We start from the raw sequence: 23,716 nt of genomic DNA on the forward strand, positions 1-23,716 counted from the left end.
ACAAGTCAGGTAACATGAATGTTACCTAAGCTTAAAACGGGTTTATAAAGAAGTAGTTACTTTTTAGAAAAGTAAGTCAGAGGAAGGATCTTCTATCACGATGTCCTTATAAAACAGTTATTAGAACAACTGAATTTCAAATAAGTGCATTTTTATTACTTCTTAAAAAGATTCTTTTAAGTACACAGTACAGGATTTCATTCTCCAAGCTGCCTCAACAATTTTATCAGGCATTTTTGGGAACGCTCATAAAATATAGTCCTGTACATTTTGACATCAGTGCAATATGTACAACACTAGAAGGCCATTACGGTTTCAGTGGCATCTCAGATTTAAGGAACAAGCGTTTTCCCCACAAACTTCTAAATTAAAAATATTTAAAATCCAGTAAATCTCTCTCACTGCCACACATTTCAATGACAGTGATTCACACAGGCCCACTGAATGGAATGAGACTTTGAAACTGTTTAACTCTTGCTGGAATTCCATCCAAAGATTTTAAGCAACAGACATTACAAGCAAATTCAGGGCCATAATCTTCATCCTTGTTATAACAAAAGGGCCTTGTTTTCAATCTGAAAAAAGTACAAGGCCTGGCTAAGAGTCTCAGGCAAAGGTTTTGGCAAGCAGCTCTTCCTGCTGTTTTTGGTGCAGTGTCCCAATTCCCACTGCAGGGGCTGGCAGGGGTGGTCTGCTTACAAGACGGAGCTGCAATTAAGTAAGAAGAGAAGAAAGAAAACTATTAGAAACTGGCCTAATATGATCAGGAATAAGTCTGCAGGACCTTTACGCAGAAAAGTAAGCTTCCTTGAATGTCACATAACTTGCTTTTGAGCAAACACAGACAGGACCAAACTGTACAGTGATTGGGTTAATCATGTAGACTACAAACCTAATAACAAACTGCTCAAATCCCACTGAAGTCCAGAGGATTAAACATCCAAATGTGTAGTTTTCAGCATTATTGTGCAACTTTCAATGTTGTGGAAACCCTCAAGAGAAACCCTAGCCCACAAGTTTCATGGTGCATGATTAATGTGAACTTTTGCCATCTAAGTCTCAGGGTTCCATTTTAGGTTCTGCACATGACTAAGGGGGGCAAGGGATTCTAAGCTTCCTTGGACTTGCAAGGCTGTCTCTTCTGCCCAGTAACAGCTGTCAGACCACTGACACTTTTCTGAATTAATTAGGACTCTAAGGCAGACAGAAATTGCATCAGATCTCTCTATTCAGAGATAGCAGCTTGGAAGCATTTTAGCTCCCTAAATAGCCAAGTTCTGGCACTGCCTATAAGATTCATAAATCAGTCCTAACCTATCACAGGATGGCAAAAAAATGGCAAAAATGATTTTGGGCTTATTGGCTCAGCTAAATGGTACTCTATTGACAATTTCAAGTATTACCTTACAAGCCAACTGTTTCTCAAATCTTGGTGACACAAATGTCCATGGCCCCATGTTCTGCGGCTCCTCCTGACTCCAGATAAAAACTGCAGAAGGAACAAAAGGTCTTCATTAGACCAGTATATACAGAATTGCTCTAACTTCACCCTCTATCCAATACCCATAATACCTATTCGGTTCTCAGAAGTCTGGACCAAACACAGGAACACTGGCATGGAGACAGCTTTCAATCAAAGTTCAAAATTTTAAATCTGTAATAATATCTATACCAGTACATTAAAAATAATATCTATACCAGTGCACTAAAACAACTGTGCAGAGTACTCCTCTGTATATTTATGAATTTAGATACTTTGTGGTTGCAACTTCCTAATAAACAGCTTACAACAACTAGTGTTTGGGCTGCAGAAACCTTATAGATTCTTAATCAACTTGTCAAGGAGCATCTGACAATGAAAGCTTTGATTCTTGAAAGCTGATACTCTAGAAATCCTGCTGATCTTTAATGTGCTATTGGGCTTGACTCTTGCCTTCTCAATTATCAGTAATGTTCAATTGTATGTTTTTATACAAGTGGGCTTTTGTATACTGGCTCTTTTATTGATCTCTTGCTAAATTTTGATGCAGTCTGGCTGTAATTACAAAAGTTTGCGGACTGCTTGCTGGTACATGAGGTAGCCCCACCACCAATACATTTCCCTTCAATGAGCAGGTTCTGATCCTTGTCATACCCTCTTCATGATCGGGAAACATAAGTCTGATTTGGTTGCTGGCTTTAGAAGACAATGGATGTTTTACTAAACTAACAGGAACAAGGGAGAAGCTGTTGAAGTGGCACCCAGATCCTCTGCAAGCACCATAGCAGGACATCCTTCCATGGCTCCATTTAAAAGAATGGAGGTGGAATGGGATTCTTTAGTCTGATTCCAGCTTGGCTAATTCCAACAAGGTTCTTCCCATTTTATAATCTTGCAATCAACATATTCAGAGATTTTATGGACCTCCATGGAACTCTTATCTTCTGGCTGCTGCAATCACCAGATGCCATCTACAGATTTTCAATAAGTCCCTCAGACAGTCAGTTCTAAAGAAAGCACCACCAGTCCTGAGATGGAGTAATTTTTTTCTGGTGGATGTACTTGATTGTATTCATGAAAAACCTCCCACTTCCCATCCTTGCAATGAGATTTCCCTTCAGAAGGCCAGAAATATTCACCCCTTCTGTCTCCTTTTCAAAATAGGCTGCTATGTCAATTTGTGGCAGAAACTGAAAAACTAAACAACCACCAAAAAAAAGCCCTTTTCACTTGTTGCCATTTCCCTCTATTTCATTCTGGTTTCAACGGAAATATGAAAGTTCAACAGGATCACAGCCTGAAGTCCAACAGTCAGCTGCCCTAAAAGACTGGTTATTTGGTCCAAGTTTGAGATCCAGGATACCAGAGTACAAAAATAATTACAGCCTATTAGCAAAACAAACCCAAATAGATGAACAGGGTCTGGATAAGACTCATAAGAAGCTCTACTCTTCTGACCTTTGGCATTTGTAAATTGGTTCATCTCCTGCTGCAGAGCTTCCAGTGGGAAAGGACACAGCTCCTCCACCCTGATGATTGCAGTATCCCCCTTCTTTTCTTCAAGCATCTCCCGCTGTTTTGCCAGAGCATAGTAATGTTTGCCAGAACAGAGAATGACTTTGCTGACACTATGGGGCAGAAAAGTGAAGTGACATCAAGTATGTTGAGCTGAACAGATGTCATGTCCTTGGTCTGCCCAATAATTAGACTCAATTGATAATGAAATCCATTTACTGAAAGACAGCTCTCGGGTAGATTACATGGTAACAATCTGTTGACAAGACTACAATTTGTGTGCACATTTCCCAAGATATACAGCTCTACTTCTCCCACCCTGTTGCTAAGCAAATTGTCCCCTCCCCCCCTCCCAGCAAAGCCTTGCAAGGTTCCTAGACAGAGGCCATCTACCTTATTGCTCCATTTGAGAATCTCAGTCCTTTGAAGCTCTCATACCAGCAAGAAAGCAATTCAGCAGGAAGTGAAAGTAGCCAGGAAAGAACAGTTAACAGTTAGCATAACAAAGGGCACTTTTGCACATGCAGAATAATGCATTTTCAATCCACTTTCACAATTGTTTACAAATGGATTTTGCTATTTCCCATAGTAAAATCCAGCTGCAAAGTGCACTGAAAGTACATTATTGTGCATGTGCTAAAGTGCCCAAAGGCACTCTTGTGAGTGGAGCAGAATATAAATGTCACAAATAGGAAGTTATTCGGCCTGTAAACTGAGCCCACGGGCACAGACAGCTGAAGCAAATCTCTTCTGTGACTGTAATCTACCTTGAGGGCAGGTTCACAGAAGGCAGGTTGTGGAGGTCCCACACCCAAAGAGACCCCCTTGGGGAGCACACATGCACTGCTATCTGAATCCAGTGCTATCTGGGGAGCAGCACAGTTGTATCCTACCTTTTCCAGTGACTACACCAGATGAATACAGTGGAACCTTGGTTTTCGTCTGTAATCCGTCCGAAAACAATCAGCAAAATCCGAAACCGACGAAAACCGAGGCAATGATTTCCACAGGAAATGTCCATAGGAAATTAGCAGCGAGGGCACGGCGACGAAAGCAACGAATGTAGCAAGATCCGAGGCAACCAACGAAAAAGGAGGCAAAATGTTCACGGAAAAAATCGACGAAAACCGAAACCGACGATAACCACAGTCAACAAAAACCAAGGTTCCACTGTACTTCCATAATAGACCATGGGATAGTAATGTCATGTACAATTGTGGCTTCCAACTAGGAATTTAGCCACATGCAGGACTACATCATCTATAAACCCACCCCTTGTGTATATCTTCCATCTTCATTTTTACTGACATCAGGGCAGTTTGCAAAATTAATGAAGAATGTCCTACTGCGACATTAGGTAATTGAATCCTTACTGCAAATAGAACTACTGCCCAAACAATTTTTATCTTCGTTGTAACTGTTTTACTGCCTTTTAAGATGACATGTTACTTGGAATGGTGAATATTAAAAATGAAAATGGAATGTCAACTTACTTTTTAGGATCTACTGATAAATCACCAAAGACTGGTTTAAAGGTTGTTCCTGGGGCCATTTCTAGAAGGGTTGACATAGCAGCCTACAGAATGGGAAAGAAAGTAACTATAGTAGACATTTATGTGTTTAAATGAATGGTCTGAAAAAATTAGACCTCAGTGATAAGGCCAGCTGTGGAGGATTCAGAATCAACGAAAAACTAATCAAATTGCTAAAGCTGTATATTATCTGAGAACCACAACATATATCCAGTAACAGTCGAACGTGCAACAAAACTGATCTTGAGGAAAATACTTCCAAGTTAAAACTTCACATTCTCATGTTACTGAGAGCCAGGGTGGCACAGTGATTAAGAGTGGCAGACACTAATCTGGTGAACCAGGTTTGTTTCCTCATTCCTACATAAAGCCTGTGAGCTAATCCACAGTTCTCTCAGAATTCCCTCAGCCCCCTAACTACCTCTGTTGTGTGGAAGGGAAGGTGACAGTAAACCACCTTGAGATTCCTTATAAAAACCAGCCTCTCCTCCTCTTCTTTTCCACAGGGAATTGATGGGAAAGAAAGGAGACTGAAGAGCAAGTAATGCGATTTTCCCCCTCCTGGTGGTGGAAATTTTGACAAGATAGTGGGTGTTCAACACCAAAATCCGAAGTGTACTTACATGGGGGGTAAGCCCCACCAATGTCCACATATTTGGGAACAGATTACAATGCAAATTCAAACAAAATCAGAAGAAAGCCCATGTATGAAATATTAAATTATGAACTGGGGGCCACAAGGATTTCCCCAAGGATGCAATTTGAAAATCTCCCAAAATCTTCCCTTTTAGGTTCCTAAGTTTGCAGAGCACAAGCATGCCAATTTCTTCTCCTCCTTTTTCCCTTTGACTTTCAATTGATCTCCGTGTCCTGCACTTTTCAGCTCATGTTCAGCCCTCTTCAGACCATTTTATTAATGTGGGGGAGTTTCTTACAGCTAATCTGAAAAATTGGCAGTTTTCTGCAGACACAGGGAGTCTCCCAGGTATATAGAAACCTCTACGTTGTATGTGGGTAGTCTGGTATAACTGAGTTTGAGATCATTAAATAGGGCCAGTTAGTTAACAATTAGAAGGATATATTTTCCTTCAGATATACGACGAAGATGTACACCCGTGAAAATAAATAATGCTTTTAAGTAACTTATACCATATGCTTTTCTTATATCACAGACCTGTATAAAAGGAGGTCTACATGGGATCCCTGTCCCTTGGCTTTCTTTTAAGGCTTCTCATGTAATATATGGATGAAGACATCACATGAACAGATCTAATAACAAAGCAAATTTGCGCTCTCAGAACAGGAAATGGGACTGAGGGAAAGAACCATATTACTGGCCCTGCCCTTCACCCATGGGAAGATTATACATCTGTTGCAGTAAGGGATGATTCAAGTACCTGCTAGAACAAAAGCAGTGGGAAACAACCTAGAAAGTCTTTCTACATACAGGTAACCTAAGGAGAATCTTTGGAGAAGCCATAATGAGTGGTTTCCGGAAATTTCGGACCATCTGTCTGCGAAGTAAGTGGAAATATTGTGCTGGGGTCGTAGGGTGTACTACAGACATGTTGATGTGGTCGCCATCAACTCCCTCCTCTGAGCTGTTACACATCTATGAAAGAACAATAAAATTTTTGAAGCAAAGTGTAAGCCAAGCCAGAATATCGCCATCATAACATAAGCAAAAAGACTCAGAAACAATATCAGGGGGCTGACAGAATGGGAATTTTTCCACAATGCATGTTAAAATTTGGAGGTATCCAAATACTCATAAAATGACTCTATAAGAACTAGACAAGCTTAGCATCTATGTTTTCTTTGGTACCTACATGTTTATCAACTATCACAAGATTTACAGGTGTAAATGAGGACAAGTCTCTGGGGGAACAACATCAGCTGTTTTATTGATTGATTGATTGATTGATTGATTGATTGATTGATTGATTGATTGATTGATTGATTGGTCTTATAGACAGCCCAACCCCCGAAGGGCTTTTAACATGAAGAGCCAACCCAGGGCCCAGTGACTGTGAGGCTAGGAGCAGGAGAGCCCCTCAGCATGGCTCTACCATACAGTCAGCCCTGCAGGTTCGCCTGCCTTGCCTCTCTCACACTGTTCTGTTCCCTGCTCCTTGGCTGAGCCAACTAAAGGCAAAACCACGCAAGGCACTGGGAGGGGGATATAAATTTATTGCAGTGTGTACCAGAGCAGCATTCCACTTGTCTTGTGTTTGGATGCCCTGTCGAACATGTGGTCACCTTGACAGCATATTCAAAGGTATTGTTGTCTGAAATCCATTACAAATCATGCATCTTCAAACAACTGAACTTATTTGCATGGGGGGAAAACTTAACTGTCACCAATAAACTGTAAATCTATGGCCCACATTAGCAAATGCAAAACAGAACCTTAAAAAAACTTTATATTGCCACTGATAATTAGAATGATTTTTTGTTGTTGTGAAATATATTCACAATGATCTGTGCAAGACCACACTTGGAACAGAACTGTGATTTCCATCACAGGCTCAGATACCAGCTTACAAAGTTTCTTTCCTACACAAATACATTTGGTTGCACAGACTGGTCAAGACAATTCAGGTCTGCAACCATCGAATTCCAACAAATCTGCAAAACCACTAAGGTGCCAACAGATTCCTTTCCCTCCCAGCAAAATGTGTATTGCAGCATGCAACAAGACAGATTCCTTGAAACGGTCACTCCTGATAAATTCTCGCAGAGGATGATGACATGTCCAGCTACCTGCAAGAAACGTTCAATCCGACAGGAGGAGTGCTCTGGTCCTGCACCATCATAGCCGTGTGGAAGAAGAATGACTATGCCGCTCTGTAAAAGCCACTTTGCTTCTCCTGGTGAGGAGTGAAGGGGAAGAGGGAAAATATTTATTTTAGATCCTGCAACCTATGAAAAGGGATCAGGGACATCTCCGCCATTCACTGTGGGCTACTACATGATCTATATTTTCACTCAGCTGATGTCGCCAGCCCCCATCCCACTTTCATTTGTACACCCCTCCCTCCGGGCCCAAGTGTATGTACTGCACATATAACATCATGAACAAGCCCCATGAGGCACACACAGAACATGGAGACCAACCAACATATTTTGTGTCTCATAGAGAACCTTGCAGCAGTGAACACAACACAGGATTTCTTACAGCAATAACTGCAGCAAATGCTTCCAAGGAAGCCTTTTTGGAAAGAAATCAGGTGTGCCAACAGGAAGAAAGCAGTTAAACAAGACCAGGCTAGAAGACAAAGATGACTCCCCATGTTTTGGTCTTTTACGTGATATGCAATCACTGACCATTAATGCAATTTGGATGTTAAGTATCTGTGCAGTTTGGAGCCTCGGATTCAAATCTTCCCATTATCCCCAAACTTCCTGCTGAATATATGTTTCAGCTTCATGTCTCCAGTATGGTATAGTAATCCTGAATTACATTTCAATGTAACTTCATGTAATTTCAATGTAACTTCATGTAATTTCAATGTAACTTCCCTTTTCTGTTGCCCTTTCCCAGTGCCATTTAGTCAGTTTTACCGTTTCCTCTTGAAAAGTCCCAACTTTCAAGTATTCCTTTATCCTTTGTCATAGTCTTTTATTTCCTAGAAAGGGCCAAAAACAGTACCACTAGTCTGGCTTTAGAGCTGCTAATTTGAATCACACTGCAAGTCAGGCTCCCGACATACTGGATCCTTTCTTATGATTTGTTGGCAGGCAAGGACTGGTAGATCTTTGCTCTCCCTCTTGATCTATCTCACTTTATTTTCTAACCTACATGGCACGACAGAATGCTTTTTGATTCTTTGCTATTGAGGCCCTCACACCTGGAAATCTCTGTCTCAACAGATTCCACTTCTCCCCGCCATATTCCCCATTTTCCCACATGTACACTTCTAGCTTATCTGCCCCACACTGGAGTAGGTCTGAATAATTTTAGGTTGTTGCTGTTATGATTTGTTAGTGGTGATAAGAAATGTGTTATTTTTGCTTTGATTTAGTCCTCTTAGTATGTGTTTAAACTAACCCCTTCACACACACACACTTACACATATGCTATTGTACCAAATTCCTCAATACACTCCATACTCTTTTTTAAGTATTAAAATCAGGTTTCTGCCATCTTTTTCCTGCTAAAATGTCCTACTCACAGTCACCTCTTCAAGTAAAACATTCCAATGTTAGGCTCTCTACCTAAACATGCAAGCTGATTCATGTTAATCTGAATGTAGTTCATGTGTGTGTGTGGTAACACTGATCTCTCTGTCCCTGCAACCAAAAACCCCACCTATGGCTTTAAATACAGGAGACAAAGCAGGGCAGTGGCGAAGCCACCAGGGGACGGGGGGTGCGCAACGCACCAGGCGCACCAATTCTGGTCACGTGGGGGGCAGAAAAATTCCCCTGCCCCCCATCCCCCCTTCCGTGGCGCCTCCTACGGCGCCCCCCCCTACTTTTAGGAATAGAACATCCCAGAGAAGAAGCCTGCCTGTGTTGCCTGGGCCTGGAGGGAACTACATTTCCCAGGGACTCCTGGCAGGCTTCTTCAGCCTGCTCCTTTCCTATAAAAAAGTGGAATGGGGTGCCGCAGGGGGTGGGGAGGTTTGCAGCGGGAGGGTAGTGGGGGGTCCGCGGGGGGGGGAGCCAGAGTGTGCACCGGGCGCACTCTGGCCTAGCTACACCTCTGAAGCAGGGCTTACAGCAACATCCTTTCCTCTGACCAAGAGCTCTGTGCACCAGCCTACTGATTGTTTATGCCGCTTCAGAAAAGGCTTCTGAACACCACAGTACTGCAGATACTTTGGTGCTCAGGATGCACAAATGGAGTCACTGTCCTGCTAGCTGAAATTCATTTGTTTTGTTAATATGCAAAGTTAATATGGCGGCTGTGGGTTTTCTGTGCTGTGGGGCCACGTTCTGATAGGTTTTGCTCCTAAAGTTTTGCCTGCAGCTATGGCTGGCATCTCCAGCAGCATGACACTCAGTCTGGAAAACCCACAACAGCCAGATTTCAGTCGTGAAAGCCTTCAACAACAGAGTTAATATGGATAAACCTCACAACAACCTGCACATTTGAAACAGCCGTATAGATTTCACACGCCACAGAATTCTGATTTAAGCCTGAATTCTGAATTTCACACGCCACAGAAATATGATTAAAGCCACACCTGTCAGGCATGTATTCAAAGAGTTTGCGGACTGAACATGTTAAACTCAAAACTAACCAAACACAACAGCAACACTGAAAAAGCCTGAAATGATGAAGTACTATGGAAGCAATCTTGTGCAAGTCTACTCAGGAGTAAGTCCCATTTCGTTCAGCATGGTTTACTCCCAGGAAAGTGTTCTAAAGACTGCCATCTAAGTGACATGGATGCATGCCTGAGGAAACAATACAAGTAAAAACAAGCCACTGTACTTTTTAAACTTATACACATCCACGCTCTTAGCTCCTTACCTCCAGAAATAAAGGTATCAAATATTATTTGTGCTCCATTGAAGAAATCACCAAACTGAGCTTCCCAAATTGGCAACAAATTGGGGCTTTCAATACTCATTCCATACTCAAAGCCGAGCACAGCTTCTTCAGAAAGGGGGCTATTGCTCACCTAACATGGGAAGACACAGCAATGGAAAATGCTAAAGTCAAGGTATTTATTTCTTTTCATGCATTCAAAAAGTTTTCGTTTCTGGGGAAGTCCAAACTCACAATCAGATAAAGCACTGTAAAACATAACGCACAGGCATCACACAAAATAGGAAAGAGTGTCAATATTCCAGTCAAACTAGCATTAACTTCCCTCTCCAGCCCCCTCCCCAGTACAATTCAAATGTCATGAATCATCCCAAGTAACACTGCCTTCACTTGGAATCTAAAGTTTATCACAGAAGGGTGGTATAATTTTGGCACCCATGGCTACTCTGACCTACATAGCCAGCTATGGGACCTAAAACATACAACAAGGCTTCCAATGAAAACTTTAAAGAATTATAGATTTGGATGGGAAAAAGTGATCCTTGAATATCTCAAAACCATTTAACCATTAAAAGTCTTCAACAATTTGAATTGCACCCAGAAAATCACTGGAAACCAATGAAGCAGTCACAAAAAAATTGCAAAAAGTTACATTTTCCCTGAAGCCCCCTCCAGTCAGTAATCTGGTAGGCACAGTTTGAATCCTCAGGAGCACTGGGAAGGAAGAGAATTGGATACATCGAAGCTGGAGAGTAACCCCTGGAATGAGCATTTGTCCCTCGCTCTCATTCTACAGGCAATTTAAAGCCTAGGCATGGCCAGAGGCATCAAGCCAAGGGACTCCTGGCTCTTTCGCTACTAACTTCTGAATCTATGAGAGCTATGGTGGTGGGTTCAGCATCAGCCCTTGTGCCCTATCTCCTGCTTCAAGGTGAAATGAGGGGGAGAGTTGTTGGGTTCAGAGGCGGAGATACCAGGGGGCTAGGGTGCACGCATTGCACCGGGCGCACGCCTCCCCCCCCATGGAAAATCGACCCCCTTACCTTCATCAAACAGTGCAGGCTGGAGAAGCGGCCTGTTCCCTTCAGGCTGAAAATGGTCTGGTGGGAACTACACTTCCCAGGAGACCTTGCGAGCCCCAGGGTCTCATGGGAAGTGTAGTTCCCACAAGACCATTTTCAACCTGAAGGGAACAGGCCGCTTCTCCAGCCTGCACTAAGGTAAGGGGTGGGGGCGGGAGGCCAGGACACCGCAAAGGGTCAGGAGGAAAACACAGAGCACGCACTGTGCGCACTCTGGCCCAGCTACGCCTCTGGTTGGGTTGTGTCTCTTTATTTAAATTGTATTTCATTTTGTAAGCCACTTTGAGTCCCCACAGTGTGAGAGGGGAAATGGTAAAAATATTTAATTAAAAAGCAAGTATTTTTTTCAGCCATGGACAGCACAAATCAGGGTAGCTAAAAATCAATGATTTTTGGGGGGGGAAATATTTTTTTAAAAATTTAAATTGGCTTTTTAAAAAATAAACCACTTTTTGAGGAAAAATGAATCTAAAAGTTTATTTAAGAGACATTACAGTTCAAAGGTTATTCATCATAAAATAAAAATAAGTTTGTAATTATGTAACATGAGGCTGTATATTCATGCAATGTTTAAATCTTGTGGAAAATGAATTCCATCAATCCATTCACAATGCCACGCTCTTCCAAAGGTTTCTGTAAAATGATTTTGGGCATTTTTTTACATTTAGAAGATATTATCACAGATGCTTGGTTTTGCAGTTCTCAAAACTGTGAATTTGTGTCAGCAGCGATAACATGCATCTTCTTAACCGCAAAAATGTTATGAAATATACAGAGTTGAAAGAAAAAAATCTTAATTTCATTATTCCTTTGCAAATCTACGTACACAGAATGAACCCTTGAGTGCAAAGTTTCTAAAAGTTCAGTGAACAGAAGATTGTTTGGAGCGGAATAGATCTACACAAGGAGCTAAGTATGAGGAGGAAGGAGCAAGCAGTAAAAATGAAGGTGAAACCTCTTCAGTAGAATATTCCACCAGTCTTGGGATCTTTGTGTATACAGCCTGAGGTTTATTATACTATTCTCTTCTTGGAGAGAAAATTGATAATGACAGCAAGCCATAAAAGAGACTCAGTTTCAGAATATTTTAGGTTCCTGTATCTAGGGGTTAGCCATGAATGCAAGCAAAATGCAAACACTGCAACAAAAGAAATGCAAGGCCTTGTGGACTGAATGAAACAACATCATGAGAAGAGCTGTGAAAAGTACAGCCGAAAAGTTGTCCAAATATGAATGACTGACCTATTAAACTGAAGATAGCTCGCCCTGCAATAATTTCATAATTATCTACCTACGTTTTTCTAATAGTATAACCAAATCCGTAATTTTTTAATTTAACTGTAAAACTAATCTGAAAATTTATTATTCTAATAATGTAACCTTCATCTGGTTGTTATGCAGCAATCCTAAACACACTTAGCAAAGGAGTAAGTCTCTACTCATCATGATTTACTTCTGAGTAAATATACTTAGGATTGTGCTGCAGAGAAGGCAAAACATCACAAAACCCTGCTAAAGCAAGCACCTACACTGTACCTCAAGGAAGCCTTTCTGATCCGGTGACATGTGATTCAAAGGGATGTAGGTTTCATCCGTCTCTTGGCAAACCAACATGGCATGCCTCTGGCTGAATGTTCCTCTGCCAACATCTTGCCCACTCAGACGAATATTAAAACCTTTGTATGAAGAAAACAGATCAGGAAGTATCAAGATGTTCCTCCTTGCATTGGCTTTAATGCTGACACAGTGGAGCAGACAAGGGATTTTTATTCTTGAAGAAAAAAGTAAGCTGTCACCAAGTCCAAAGCAAGTCAGAAATTGCCTACCAATTCAACAACAGAAGTTAGTTGAGGAGATGGTCCCTTCCCTAAGAATTTAAAAATAAATGGGACTTCTCTGATAACTTAACGATAATACGCTCTGTATGCCCAAAATAAATGGAACACCAAACACTTTCTCAATAATTCAGAAATTATGTAGCCAGCCTCAGATGCATATAGCCAGAACCAATTACTTTGTTCGCTCAGCAGAATACACTTTGTTTTAGTGGCACTTAAAGGGTTAAGCCTACCTTGAGCAAGTAAAGAACCAAAAGCCAATGCTTCAGCAGTTGCCCAGTCTAATTTAATTCCTTCTTCCAATCTCAGTATTCTGGCCTGTATGTTCAAGACAAATAAAAATAAAAATTAACAAAAAAAAATCAATTTTGTCACCTCAACAATGCAGCATTTACCAGCTTTCCAGATCTCAGCTGGCCATATTTTGGGGTTGCAATAGTGGGTAGAAATATGTGCATTTTAAATAACAGAATGTATATTTTGCATGACTAATGATTACTTATTTATTGCTTATTTAAAATTGTGTTCTTTAACTTGGAAAGCTCAGAATGGCTTGTGTGGAATGTTTAAGTCAAGAGATTAAACTATTTTACATGAACAACTGTCCATGTGGATTCAGGCAAAGGAATCACATAAAAATCCCATTTAAAAGTAGGCTGTATGAACTGGCTCACGATGATAGGGCAACTTGCAGGTTTCAAACTATGTGAGTAACCCATGGGCATCAATTTTACACAGCAAGAAAATTCCAACTGTACTCATTAAGGATGGCCATTTTTAAAAGGAGATTTTACAAACTATGTTACTCCAATATAGAATGAAAGAGAAAATATTTTTTTTCCTTTTAAGAGTTTTCTTGTTTAGTAAACTTTACATGATCACAACAATAAATCTGAACAGAGATTTTGCAATATACAGATGTAATTAATCATGCTTAGAATGCTGCAAGCTTGCTTAAGATTTGAAATGGGAAGTTCTTGTCTTTCTCAGGTATGTGCTGTGGTCAATCAAAGAAGGAACGGTTGAAAGATAGGTATATTTTAGTAGGGCCTGGCTGTTCCACAAGCCTGTTACTAATGGTTTATGTAACCTGAAAACAAGACTTTTCCCATGCATGATGCAGGACGTTGCAGCATGAGGTAATGGGAGATGGTGGTGTAAAATTTGTAATGAGCTCCAAGAAATTATGCTTGGGCCTTCAAATATGTATCTCAGCTTTCACAAAATTATATTTTTGGAGGGTGAGGTATACATCTAATGATTAGAATGTCAGACTAAAATCTGGGAGACCCAGCTTAGACTCCGTGTTCTGCCATGGAAACTTGCTGGGTATCACTGATCCAGTTACACACTCTCAAGCTAATCTATTTCACAGAGTTGTTGCTGTGGTGATAAAATGAAGGAGAAAAGGGACAATGTAAGCTCTTTTGGTTCCTCAATGAGGAGAAAGATGGGGTATAAACAAAGTAAGTAAATACTTTGCACCTGGGTATGTGTCTTCAGGACATGGCCATGCAGCTGCAATTCTTCTGGCACCGCCACAGACTGGGCCCCAATAAACTGAAGGAGTGGAACAGGCATGCCTGTGTCCCATCTGGTGATCCTTGCTGATGGTTCCACCATGCTGCTCCACTGAGCCTGAAGATTGGGGGATGGAGGGATGTACGAAGTCTCGTTGGCGAGGTGCTCATTCATCTTAGTGTAGTAGGACATCTTTACCTCAGACACTTCATCCTCAGTCATGAGTCCCTGGGTGACTAGAATGTCTGCGTAAGTGTCTGGAATACTTTTACGGGACCTTGGAGGGAAAGCAAAGACATTAAGATGCATTAATTTATCTTTAGATCAGTATCTTTAGATGGAATTGAAATCAGCTCAATACATCTGACTGTCCTTGGAAAATGGTTTGGGAGAGTGAGGTGGGACAGAACGCGGATGTCCTATTAGCAAAAGCAAGTCAGAAGGGAGGAATAGAATCCTCCAACCCTACTGGCTTGGACAAAAACTGCCAAGTAAAAGGCTGTCTGAAAAGGAATTGCAGAAGAGTAGCATGAAAGCACAACTAGGATGTATTTACTCACCTCTGCCATGTTAAGCCGTACCTGATTACTTTGTACATGGTGGGGTTAGTGAAAAATGGTTCATCTAGTTCATTGTGGCCCCACTGGCGGTAGCACAGCAGATCTACTATTACATCTTTACGGAAATGACGCTGGTATTCAACAGCCAAACGTGCAGCTCGTATGACTTCTTCAGGGTCGTCTCCATTTACATGGATAATTGCACAGCCAACCATTTTTCCTAAAAATGAGAAAAAATGTCACAGGCTTCACACAACTTGAGACCTACCAGTGAGGTTGGCCAGTTCAGATACTTAATACATCCTGGTTTTGCTCATTATTCTGGACTAAAAAGTTAGAATAGCTGCCAAACACCACGGGTGTGTGTGTGTGTGTGTGTGTTGTTACATACAGCCAAAGGGAAACTGGCCTATTTTTTAACCCTTCCATCCTTGACATCTGGACACTAGTTTCAAAACTGATAATTAAATATTCACATATTCTTGTATGTACACCTGGAGAATTCCAGATCTTTTAAAACATACCATATACACAATTTTCTCAGAACCCAGAGTACATACCAATATCGCTGCAGTATAAAGATGACCTTCCCTGCTCAGCTGGAGTGGTAAAGCCCAGCTGGTTGTTGACAATGAGATGGATGCTGCCACCTACTCTAAAATGTGGCACGTTGGAAAGTGTAAACGTTTCAGGAACAATTCCTTGGCCAGAAAAAGAAGCATCGCCATGAACCTACATTGCAGAAAGAAATGCAGAAGATAATGGCAATGATCACTGACAACTTTCTTTTGGGAAGGAGACACAGGTCACATTATAGAAATTTGTGTTCAGTATCAACTATTACAGTATTTATTCCACGTGCAAATAGTTCAATATTCAGTGAAATCTCAGTATTTATTTATACTCCACATTTCGCCCCAGTGGGGACCCAAAATAGCTTACATCACTTTCAGCTCCTCCATTTTACTCTTACTACAATCCTGTGAGGTAAATCAGAGTGACAGAGACTGGCCTTAGATTCACCCAGTGCCATCAGGAATCTCAGAAGAGCCAAGTAGCAAGCCAGCAGCACAAAAGGACACGAAGGCAGAGGTTACAGATACAAAGTAAAATGAGAAGTGCTCACATTACTGCTAGGTACGGCAGAAGGCTCTGTGAAATTGAGGCAGCTGCATCCGAGAAGGACTGAGTCCTTGCAGGATCCTAGCGTCCTTCGCCAGAATCTCCTATATAAACCCTGTCTTGGCTCTGCCTGGGTGCAACAAGTGTTCTTCCTGGTTAGCTCCACGTGCCTAGTCTTCCTCTGACCTACGGCTCTTTGCCTGACCTCCTGCCTGTGCCATGACTACGGACTGCCTTGACGATGGCTTTGCCTACCCTGACTCTGGACTGCATCTTCTCCAGCCACTGCAAGAGAAAAGTACCAGCCAAAATGGCAGTGTTGTTTTTTTAATGAAAAAAATACTTGGATTGTCCAAGTGACATTATTTTCTTATTTGTCTGATCATATTTGTCAGCCCTCAGAGCAATTTACAAATAGCTTTCAAACAGTCCCTTGTCCAGACAATGACCAGGCTGTGACTTGTATAAGTTTAACATTCAAATGCTCCCCAATACACGGACACAATTTCCTAGGCCCAGAGAACATGGCTCAGCCATGTCATGGTGCCACATCTAGATGCACATTCCTGCCAAAGAATTATCATTCAAAATACCTGCAGGCAGATGACTTTGTCTCCGGGCTGTGCAGAACAATCTGGGGAATAGTCTCCATCCCGGAGTGACTGCTGCCTCCCTCGGGTCTTGCCAACAGCCACAGGATTAATGGCTTCCAGATGGGAAGGATTCGGTAACAGGGTGGCATGAATAGGTTGATGAAACCCAAAGTCTACATCCACTGAAGCAGTCAGGTGGGAGAGGACATCTCCAATCGCTGGTGAATTCTCTGGAAATTCACTCAAGCCTCGCATTTTACGGAAGAGCAGCTGTAGATGGATAATTAAATTGTTCAAATACTTCTATGGATTATGTTAAATGCAGATGAATAAAAGTTGTCTATTTCAGGGGTCCCCAGACTTCCCTCCCCCATATCCCATCCTCCTTTTAAACCTGGAGCCTTCCAAACTAGTCATTTCAGTGAGATATTCTTCTCTGCAGGTTCACAGGGCCTGCCTGGCATCATTCTGAATTCAACATTCACAGCTTCCCATGTAGTGTGGGCTGGAAATGCTTCAGGATTGCAGTGGTTCTCCTAAAAGAGTAACACACTGAAAGCCAGTTACCAGATCAATCAATTGAACATTATGGAGATTTAATAAGTTTGTATCCCTCACACTCTCAGGGAGCTGAGAGCAGTGTACATAGGCTATTCAGCTTGACAATCTCAAAAAGAAAGGTGGATCTTGAGGGTAGATATCTTGGCCCAAAGCAAATTTTTATTTTTAAATTTTATTTACCAGTAGCTTATTTAAAGCTCTTCCTTCCTGCTCAACATGGATTGCAGAGGGTTGTGTTTTTTTTTAAGAGGAGAGAAATGTAATAAAACAAACTAGGAATAGGAAAACTCACAATCAACACAAGCAGCAGTGACAGCTGCCTATAGCAAAGGTCTTGTATGAACTATAAAACAAAACCCAAGTTAAAACACATTTTCTATGGCCAAAGTAACACAAAGCAGTGTGCAAGTTTTTGATTTCTCCAGAACTCTTTGTCAGGATGAACATTTAAAAACAAACAACCTAAACAAGAGTCACTAAGGCACAGTGGGCCACTGAGTCACAATCGACTTATGGCAACCTCATAAGTTCCACATGTGATTTTCAAGGTAAGAGATGAGCAGAGGTGATTTGCCATTGCTTTCCTCTGCACGGCAACCCTAGTCTTCCTTGGTGGTCACCCAACAAAATATCAACCCTGCTTAACATTTGAGTTCAGATGACATCTAGCTAGTATGGGCTATTGGGGCTGCAAGGAAAAGTGTCCAGGGCTATTCTATTAAGGCTATTCTAGTAAGAATCATAGTTTAAGGATTTCATCTAGGTCTATAATTCTATCCCCACTAGATCAGGAGTATTCATGGCAGTGCCCACACTGCCAAGAATTAGTGGTAGTGGCACAGGATGTGCCAAGTCATGTAAATGACTCTCAGACATTATGACCACTGACAAAGAAGCATTTCTAGTAGTCCTCATATGCCAGCATTCTGTTTCAAGTAGAACTTATACATTCACATCACTGAAACAATTTTCAACGTTTGCTACTTTTTCTATCAACACTTATTCAGAACCAACTATACAGACAAGAAGGGAATTTTAATTGCTGCATGTTGGGTCTGCTCTCATGCATTCGAAATATTCTTCAGATTCTTACCAACTTAAGGCAGCATAACTTCTCACAAAGTCTACAGTGACTGTACGCTGATTAAAAAAGGATGTCAGATACTTGGGTGCTGTGTGGTTTCCGGGCTGTATGGCCGTGTTCTAGCAGCATTCTCTCCTGACGTTTCGCCTGCATCTGTGGCTGGCATCTTCAGAGGAATCCTCTGAAGATGCCAGCCACAGATGCAGGCGAAACACGTATTGCGAGAGAATGTTGCTAGAACATCGCCATGACAGCCCTTTGAAAAAAAAAACCATTGATGGACAGCACCTATGGATTCCGGCCGTGAAAGCCTTCGATGATCCTCTGAAGATGCCAGCCACAGATGCAGGCGAAACGTCAGGAGAGAATGCTGCTAGAACACGGCCATACAGCCCGGAAACCACACAGCACCCAAGTGATTCCGGCCGTGAAAGCCTTCGACGATGTCAGATACTGATGAACTTTCTTACCCATGTGAGTAGGTATAATGAACAAAAAGGATTGCTGGGCTGGAGGAGATGAATAATTGGAAAATCCCCCCCCCCCCCAATCCAATCTTTCTTTGAGGGTTCTATAAACTCTCAGGAATTTCAGCAGACAAATTTACACATTTTCTTTATCTCCGTTGGCTTTCAACAATCAAAAGGGGGAGGTCTTCTCTTTTTTTGAAATTATTGAAGCAGCATTTTTATGCAAACTTGTGAGTGCTTTAAGCACGCACAAACTTCTGTCTTGCTTCTGGGAGGCCCTATTTCGCTGCCCTACAGCTAGATACAACTGTGTACACAAAGAAAAGAAAGTGATGCTTGACTTGATGAAAAAATTTATTGTCTTACTTTTCCATGTTTCTCTTAAGGCAAGTTGGTAATTGAAATGCTTTGTGAATTTCGGAATTTTTTTTTTACCATAAAGGACTAATTCAGTATTTACTTATATTTTTCACAGCTGTTGGATCCTTTTTGTTCTTTCTGACTCTATTTTACATCCAGGGATTTGCAATATATGGAAACTTCTCAGCAGAAGCTAAGATAGTTCCACATGACTTTCACAATCACAGAATTAACTAAAGAATGTACTGAATAGTACTGAAATATTCCAAAAAAGTTTTAAGCATGTCTAGGAGAGCAACACTAGACTCATCAGAAATAATGCAGTGCCATCCCAAATTATGCTTGAGGGAAAAATCCACCCCTCACCTCAGGGGGAACACGAAGAAGTCCTGTGAGGAGATTCAGTCTACCTCGATGAGGCATTCCAAGAACAATGTTTGTCACCCCACTGTATGAACACATCTTTAACAACTCGTGAAAAAAGCCCATCATGCTCTCTGCTCCTTCACCGCCATATCTTTTCACTGTGGCAAACTTTGTAGCCAAAAAATGATCAAACTCCTATGAAAGAAAAAGGCAGTATAATATAGGTTATGTGCAACATTCTAAGAAATGTCATCTTCTAAGTGTGAGCACAGCAGTGTGCTGGCACTGCCCTTCCCCACTCCAGTGTAATTCCCACTCGCCCTTCCAAAATGTTATATCTCAATTTTTAGCTACTCTGGCTTCCCAAACAGCTTGCAATTTAAATCAATGGCACAAAACTGTAGCAGACTGGAGGCTCTCTCATCCCTCAATTCCTTTTCCTTCCTGAGAGATGTGAGGAAGATTTGGCAATACAATATTTTCAGTGAACAAATTAACATCTACCTTTACGTGACATTGCTGTAAACAATGTTGTCTCTTTTGTTATATGATTATTATGATGTAACCTTGCATAGTAAGGTTCATCCAAGTTAGTAGTATCAGCAACTCTAACCAAAGTTCAAACCAAATGACATATTACCCAAATGGCTTACCTGTGTATGACCCCAACATTTAGAGCAACCCCCTTCCATATTAAGAGAGCAAACATATGTATCCAAGTAAATTAAAGCTGGCAAGAACCACTGCCCGCGCCATCAAGGCCGTAAATTCCGGGTACAAGCACTTTCGACAGGCCGCTTCCGCACGTTGTCGGAAACTTGCTGGGTCGGCACATTTCACTTTAATTCGGAACGCTGTGGGACCGGTCTTCGCATGGACATCACCTGAAGAGGGCGTGGACGCCGGGCGCCATCGGAGCTACCGGCGCCTGGCTGGGATTTCGGCAGGTCCTTGGGCCTCTGGCATAATCGCCGCCGAGGCTCAGATTACATGCCCTCCTGGCCCCGCGCCAGCTTCGCTTTACGGGCAGAGGCTAAGGGTGCGTGTCCTCAGGCCTCGGCGATGCTCCGGATGCCCAGGGACAAGGGTAAGTGATTGGTGCTGGAGGCGGCGTATAAGCAGCTACCGCTCGCCCGGGTAGCGGCTTCACGGTGGCGTGATTCCTGCAAGAACGCTTCCTAGCCGCTCTGGGAATACTGCCGGCTGCGTGGCAAGCTGGGCGGCGCTGGGCAGCGCTGCCGCGCTGGCAGCCAAGCGCTCTCCGTGCGAATGGCGGCCTGGAGACAGCGTTTTTACCGTCTCCAGGCCGTCATTTTCTGCCCGTGCAGAAACGGCCTATGAGAATGAGGGGATTTCCAGAAATAAAGCACGTGGAAAACAGAACCAGAGTCTAAATCTTTATTTAGAAATATAGATCAAGAAAACCAGGAGACACTCAGAAAGCTGCAGGTTCACACACAGCAAACTTTCACCCTAGACAGCCTAACTCCTAAAAAATAAAAGCACACAGTGGGGAGGGTGGGGGCGGGTAGAGCAAATGAAAACATACAAGCCTGTTCTGATGCGATGAAGGAGTCCTGGGGGTCCTAATTCTTTAAAGTTTAAAAGCACTTGATGAAAAGGGATTGGGCCCCAAGCCCTGGGAGAAGATGTTTAACAAAACCTTTCCCTGTGCTTCATATTTCTGATCTCTATCCCTTTCCTCCTGAGCTGCTATTTGCTCTGTAAGGAAACATATAGGCAACACACCAATAAGCATTTTAGCTCTTTAAAGAAGTCTATACCATCCTAACCATGGATCTTCTGGAACAGATTTCCTTTGCCCCTCAGACATAAACATATACCATGTACCTGAGATTCCAGCATGAGCCGAGATAAGTACTTTTTCTCCTCAGTAGTGAGTGCCTCTTGCTTTAGCTCTTCAAACCTTTTCACAATCCATTCTTTTTCTTGCATGCTTGACAGCTGGCTAATCTCTATAGACATATGTCCACAATATATATCATCCAAATAAGATGTTACATCATCTAGGGATGCTTCCTCTTTTCCTATATTCAAAAGTCCTGGGTGGGAGAGGAGTACAACAGATCAGATGCACTTCGTGGGCAAATGGCAATGTAGTGCTGTATTCTCAATTGCCCTACCTTTAGTATCGAAAGGTCCTTGTAGAGTTTCTGTCAGAGCTTGAATTTCAGGTACCACATCCAAAACAGCTTGGCTAGCAAACAAAGGGTTGATTTTGGCTGCTTTGTGTCCATGCTGCCAGTAGGCTGCCAGCAAGCGAGCTAAACCGTGGTCAGCTAAAGGCAGGAGGGAAGGGACCGTTTTAAGTAGTGTGCAAAGGAAGGAATGGAGAAAGAGCACATGTCTTCACCCCCGCTGACTTGACATGTTTAAAAACACTCCTACATTTTCCTATGACTCCTACATTTTTCTCCAACGTCTTTATAACGAGTTGCAATCGTTATAAGTGAACGCGTTTTCCCCTTTTATAACTGGGGAAAGAATTCATATGGGCCGCTTCCGCACAAGCAGAATAATGCAATTTCAATCCACTTTCAACGCACTTGGAAGCTGGATTTTACTGTGCGGAATAGCAAAATCCACTTTTAAACAATTATGAAAGTGGACTGAATGTGCATTATCCTGCATATGCGGAAGGGACCATAACGATTGCAACTCGTTATACATATGCTGTGCGGAAAGAGCTTTGCTGACTTTGTCCCCGAATAAACTCGTGGGAGAAACAATTCGACGGCCCGCTCTCCCCTCCGCCCTTCTCCGGCAGGACCAGGCAGGAATCGCTCCCCGGCGACCCTCCGCCGCCGGCCCACCTGCTCTCCGGCCTGCTCCCTGCAACTCCGCACCGCTCTCCGCGCGGCGGCTCGGCCTGTATCCGTAGACTCCCCGCTCCGTGTGGTACCGGCGCCCCTGCCGCAGCGCCCCGCAAGCGCCCGCGGTCAGTCTCCCAAGGGGCGAGAAAGCCCTGCCTGCCATCGCGCCCGACTGCACCCTCCCGCTCTGCCACAGCGAGCGAGGAAAACCGACAGCCAGACCGGGGAGGCGGGAGACGCCAACGCCCCCGACCCGGGTTGGCTGACTTGGAGGCGGAGGTGGACTGGACTCCGCCCACCAGAGCGGAAGGGTATTTGTTTAAGGTTCCCGAATAGGTAGGTAGGTGCATTTCTCAGACAGCATTACGGAATGGTCTGAAAGAGATCTACTTAGGCAAGCTAAATAAGGTGGCTGTGTGATGTTCTTGAAAGGAAAGAACTGTCTTGCTGATGTGTACAAGAGAGAGGCAGGCGTAATAATATTTTAAATAAATTAATAAAAGAAACTATTTAAATAGATTAATAAATTATTTTAAATAAATAAATTAAGGTAATGCTCTTAAATATGTTATGTTGTTCGAGACGGAGTGTGCAAAAGAGAGATGCAGGAGGTGATCAGTGTTTTGATATTCTTAAAGGGAGAGAATAAGTGGTTGGATAGGAGGCTCCGTTTTCTGCATTGGCAATTGGACAGGAGGAGGCCTTTGATCCAAAGCAGACAGCTGCATCCCTATCAGGGGTTATGTGGATGCATATTTGTGTCTCCCAGAATTACAACTGCTCTCCAGACTATGGGGATCTGTCCCTTTGAAGGCTATGGCAGCTTTGGCGGGTAACCTCAATCTATGACATCCCATCCCTGCTGAGCTCCATCTCACCTCTCCAGTCTCTGCCCCTAAAACTCCAGGAATTTCTCAACCCAGAGTTGACAGCCCTAGCATTCAAGCAAGCCAGGCTTGGCAGCAGAAGAAGGAATCCTCCACCTGCTTAAGGGTCAAATCCTGATTTTCTGCCTTCCCTTCCTGAAGGGGGCATCCCATTACGTGAAACCAGTGGGATTTTATATACTTCTTTTTTAAAAAAGAACTAAGTGGTAATTTAATCCACCACATGAAGGACTATCTTGGATCTAACAGAACTAGGTAGGCACTAGGACCCAAGCAGAGCATTCTAAAACAAAGACAGTCCAGTACATGGCAGATGAAGTATTCTTAGTTCTTTTTGTTGAAAAGAGTGTAGGACATGGCATGCTGTTCTGTTGACTGGGACAAATCGGAGTAGAACTCTTCTAAACACAA

General features: G+C 42.5%; 1 protein-coding gene across 4 annotated transcripts; it reads right to left on the reverse strand.

Annotated features, from left to right (window-relative positions):
- Positions 1–134: 134 nt before the first annotated feature.
- On the reverse strand, positions 135–22,646 carry DHTKD1 (dehydrogenase E1 and transketolase domain containing 1). Of its 4 annotated transcripts, none has more exons than XM_048501012.1 (17): positions 22,452–22,646; positions 21,729–21,884; positions 21,436–21,647; positions 19,585–19,779; positions 16,744–17,013; positions 15,589–15,760; positions 15,050–15,248; positions 14,433–14,745; positions 13,181–13,265; positions 12,646–12,785; positions 10,010–10,160; positions 7,291–7,397; positions 5,975–6,139; positions 4,489–4,571; positions 2,939–3,108; positions 1,404–1,489; positions 135–708 (listed from the first exon to the last, which is right to left on the reverse strand). In XM_048501012.1, exons 1-17 carry the CDS (start codon positions 22,579–22,581, stop codon positions 607–609), a joined length of 2,736 nt encoding a protein of 911 aa, XP_048356969.1. In that variant the 5' UTR covers positions 22,582–22,646; the 3' UTR covers positions 135–606. The 4 variants fall into 4 exon arrangements, 3 of the variants coding, with proteins under 3 accessions (XP_048356969.1, XP_048356968.1, XP_048356970.1); XM_048501011.1 differs by having other exon boundaries at positions 22,419–22,646; XR_007244846.1 differs by lacking the exons at positions 135–708; positions 1,404–1,489 and adding an exon at positions 5,702–5,796 and having other exon boundaries at positions 3,051–3,108; positions 22,419–22,646.
- Between the last annotated feature and the right edge of the window lie 1,070 nt (positions 22,647–23,716).

This window comes from Sphaerodactylus townsendi, linkage group LG06 (assembly GCF_021028975.2).
Source record: "Sphaerodactylus townsendi isolate TG3544 linkage group LG06, MPM_Stown_v2.3, whole genome shotgun sequence".
Taxonomy (NCBI): Eukaryota; Metazoa; Chordata; class Lepidosauria; order Squamata; family Sphaerodactylidae; genus Sphaerodactylus; species Sphaerodactylus townsendi.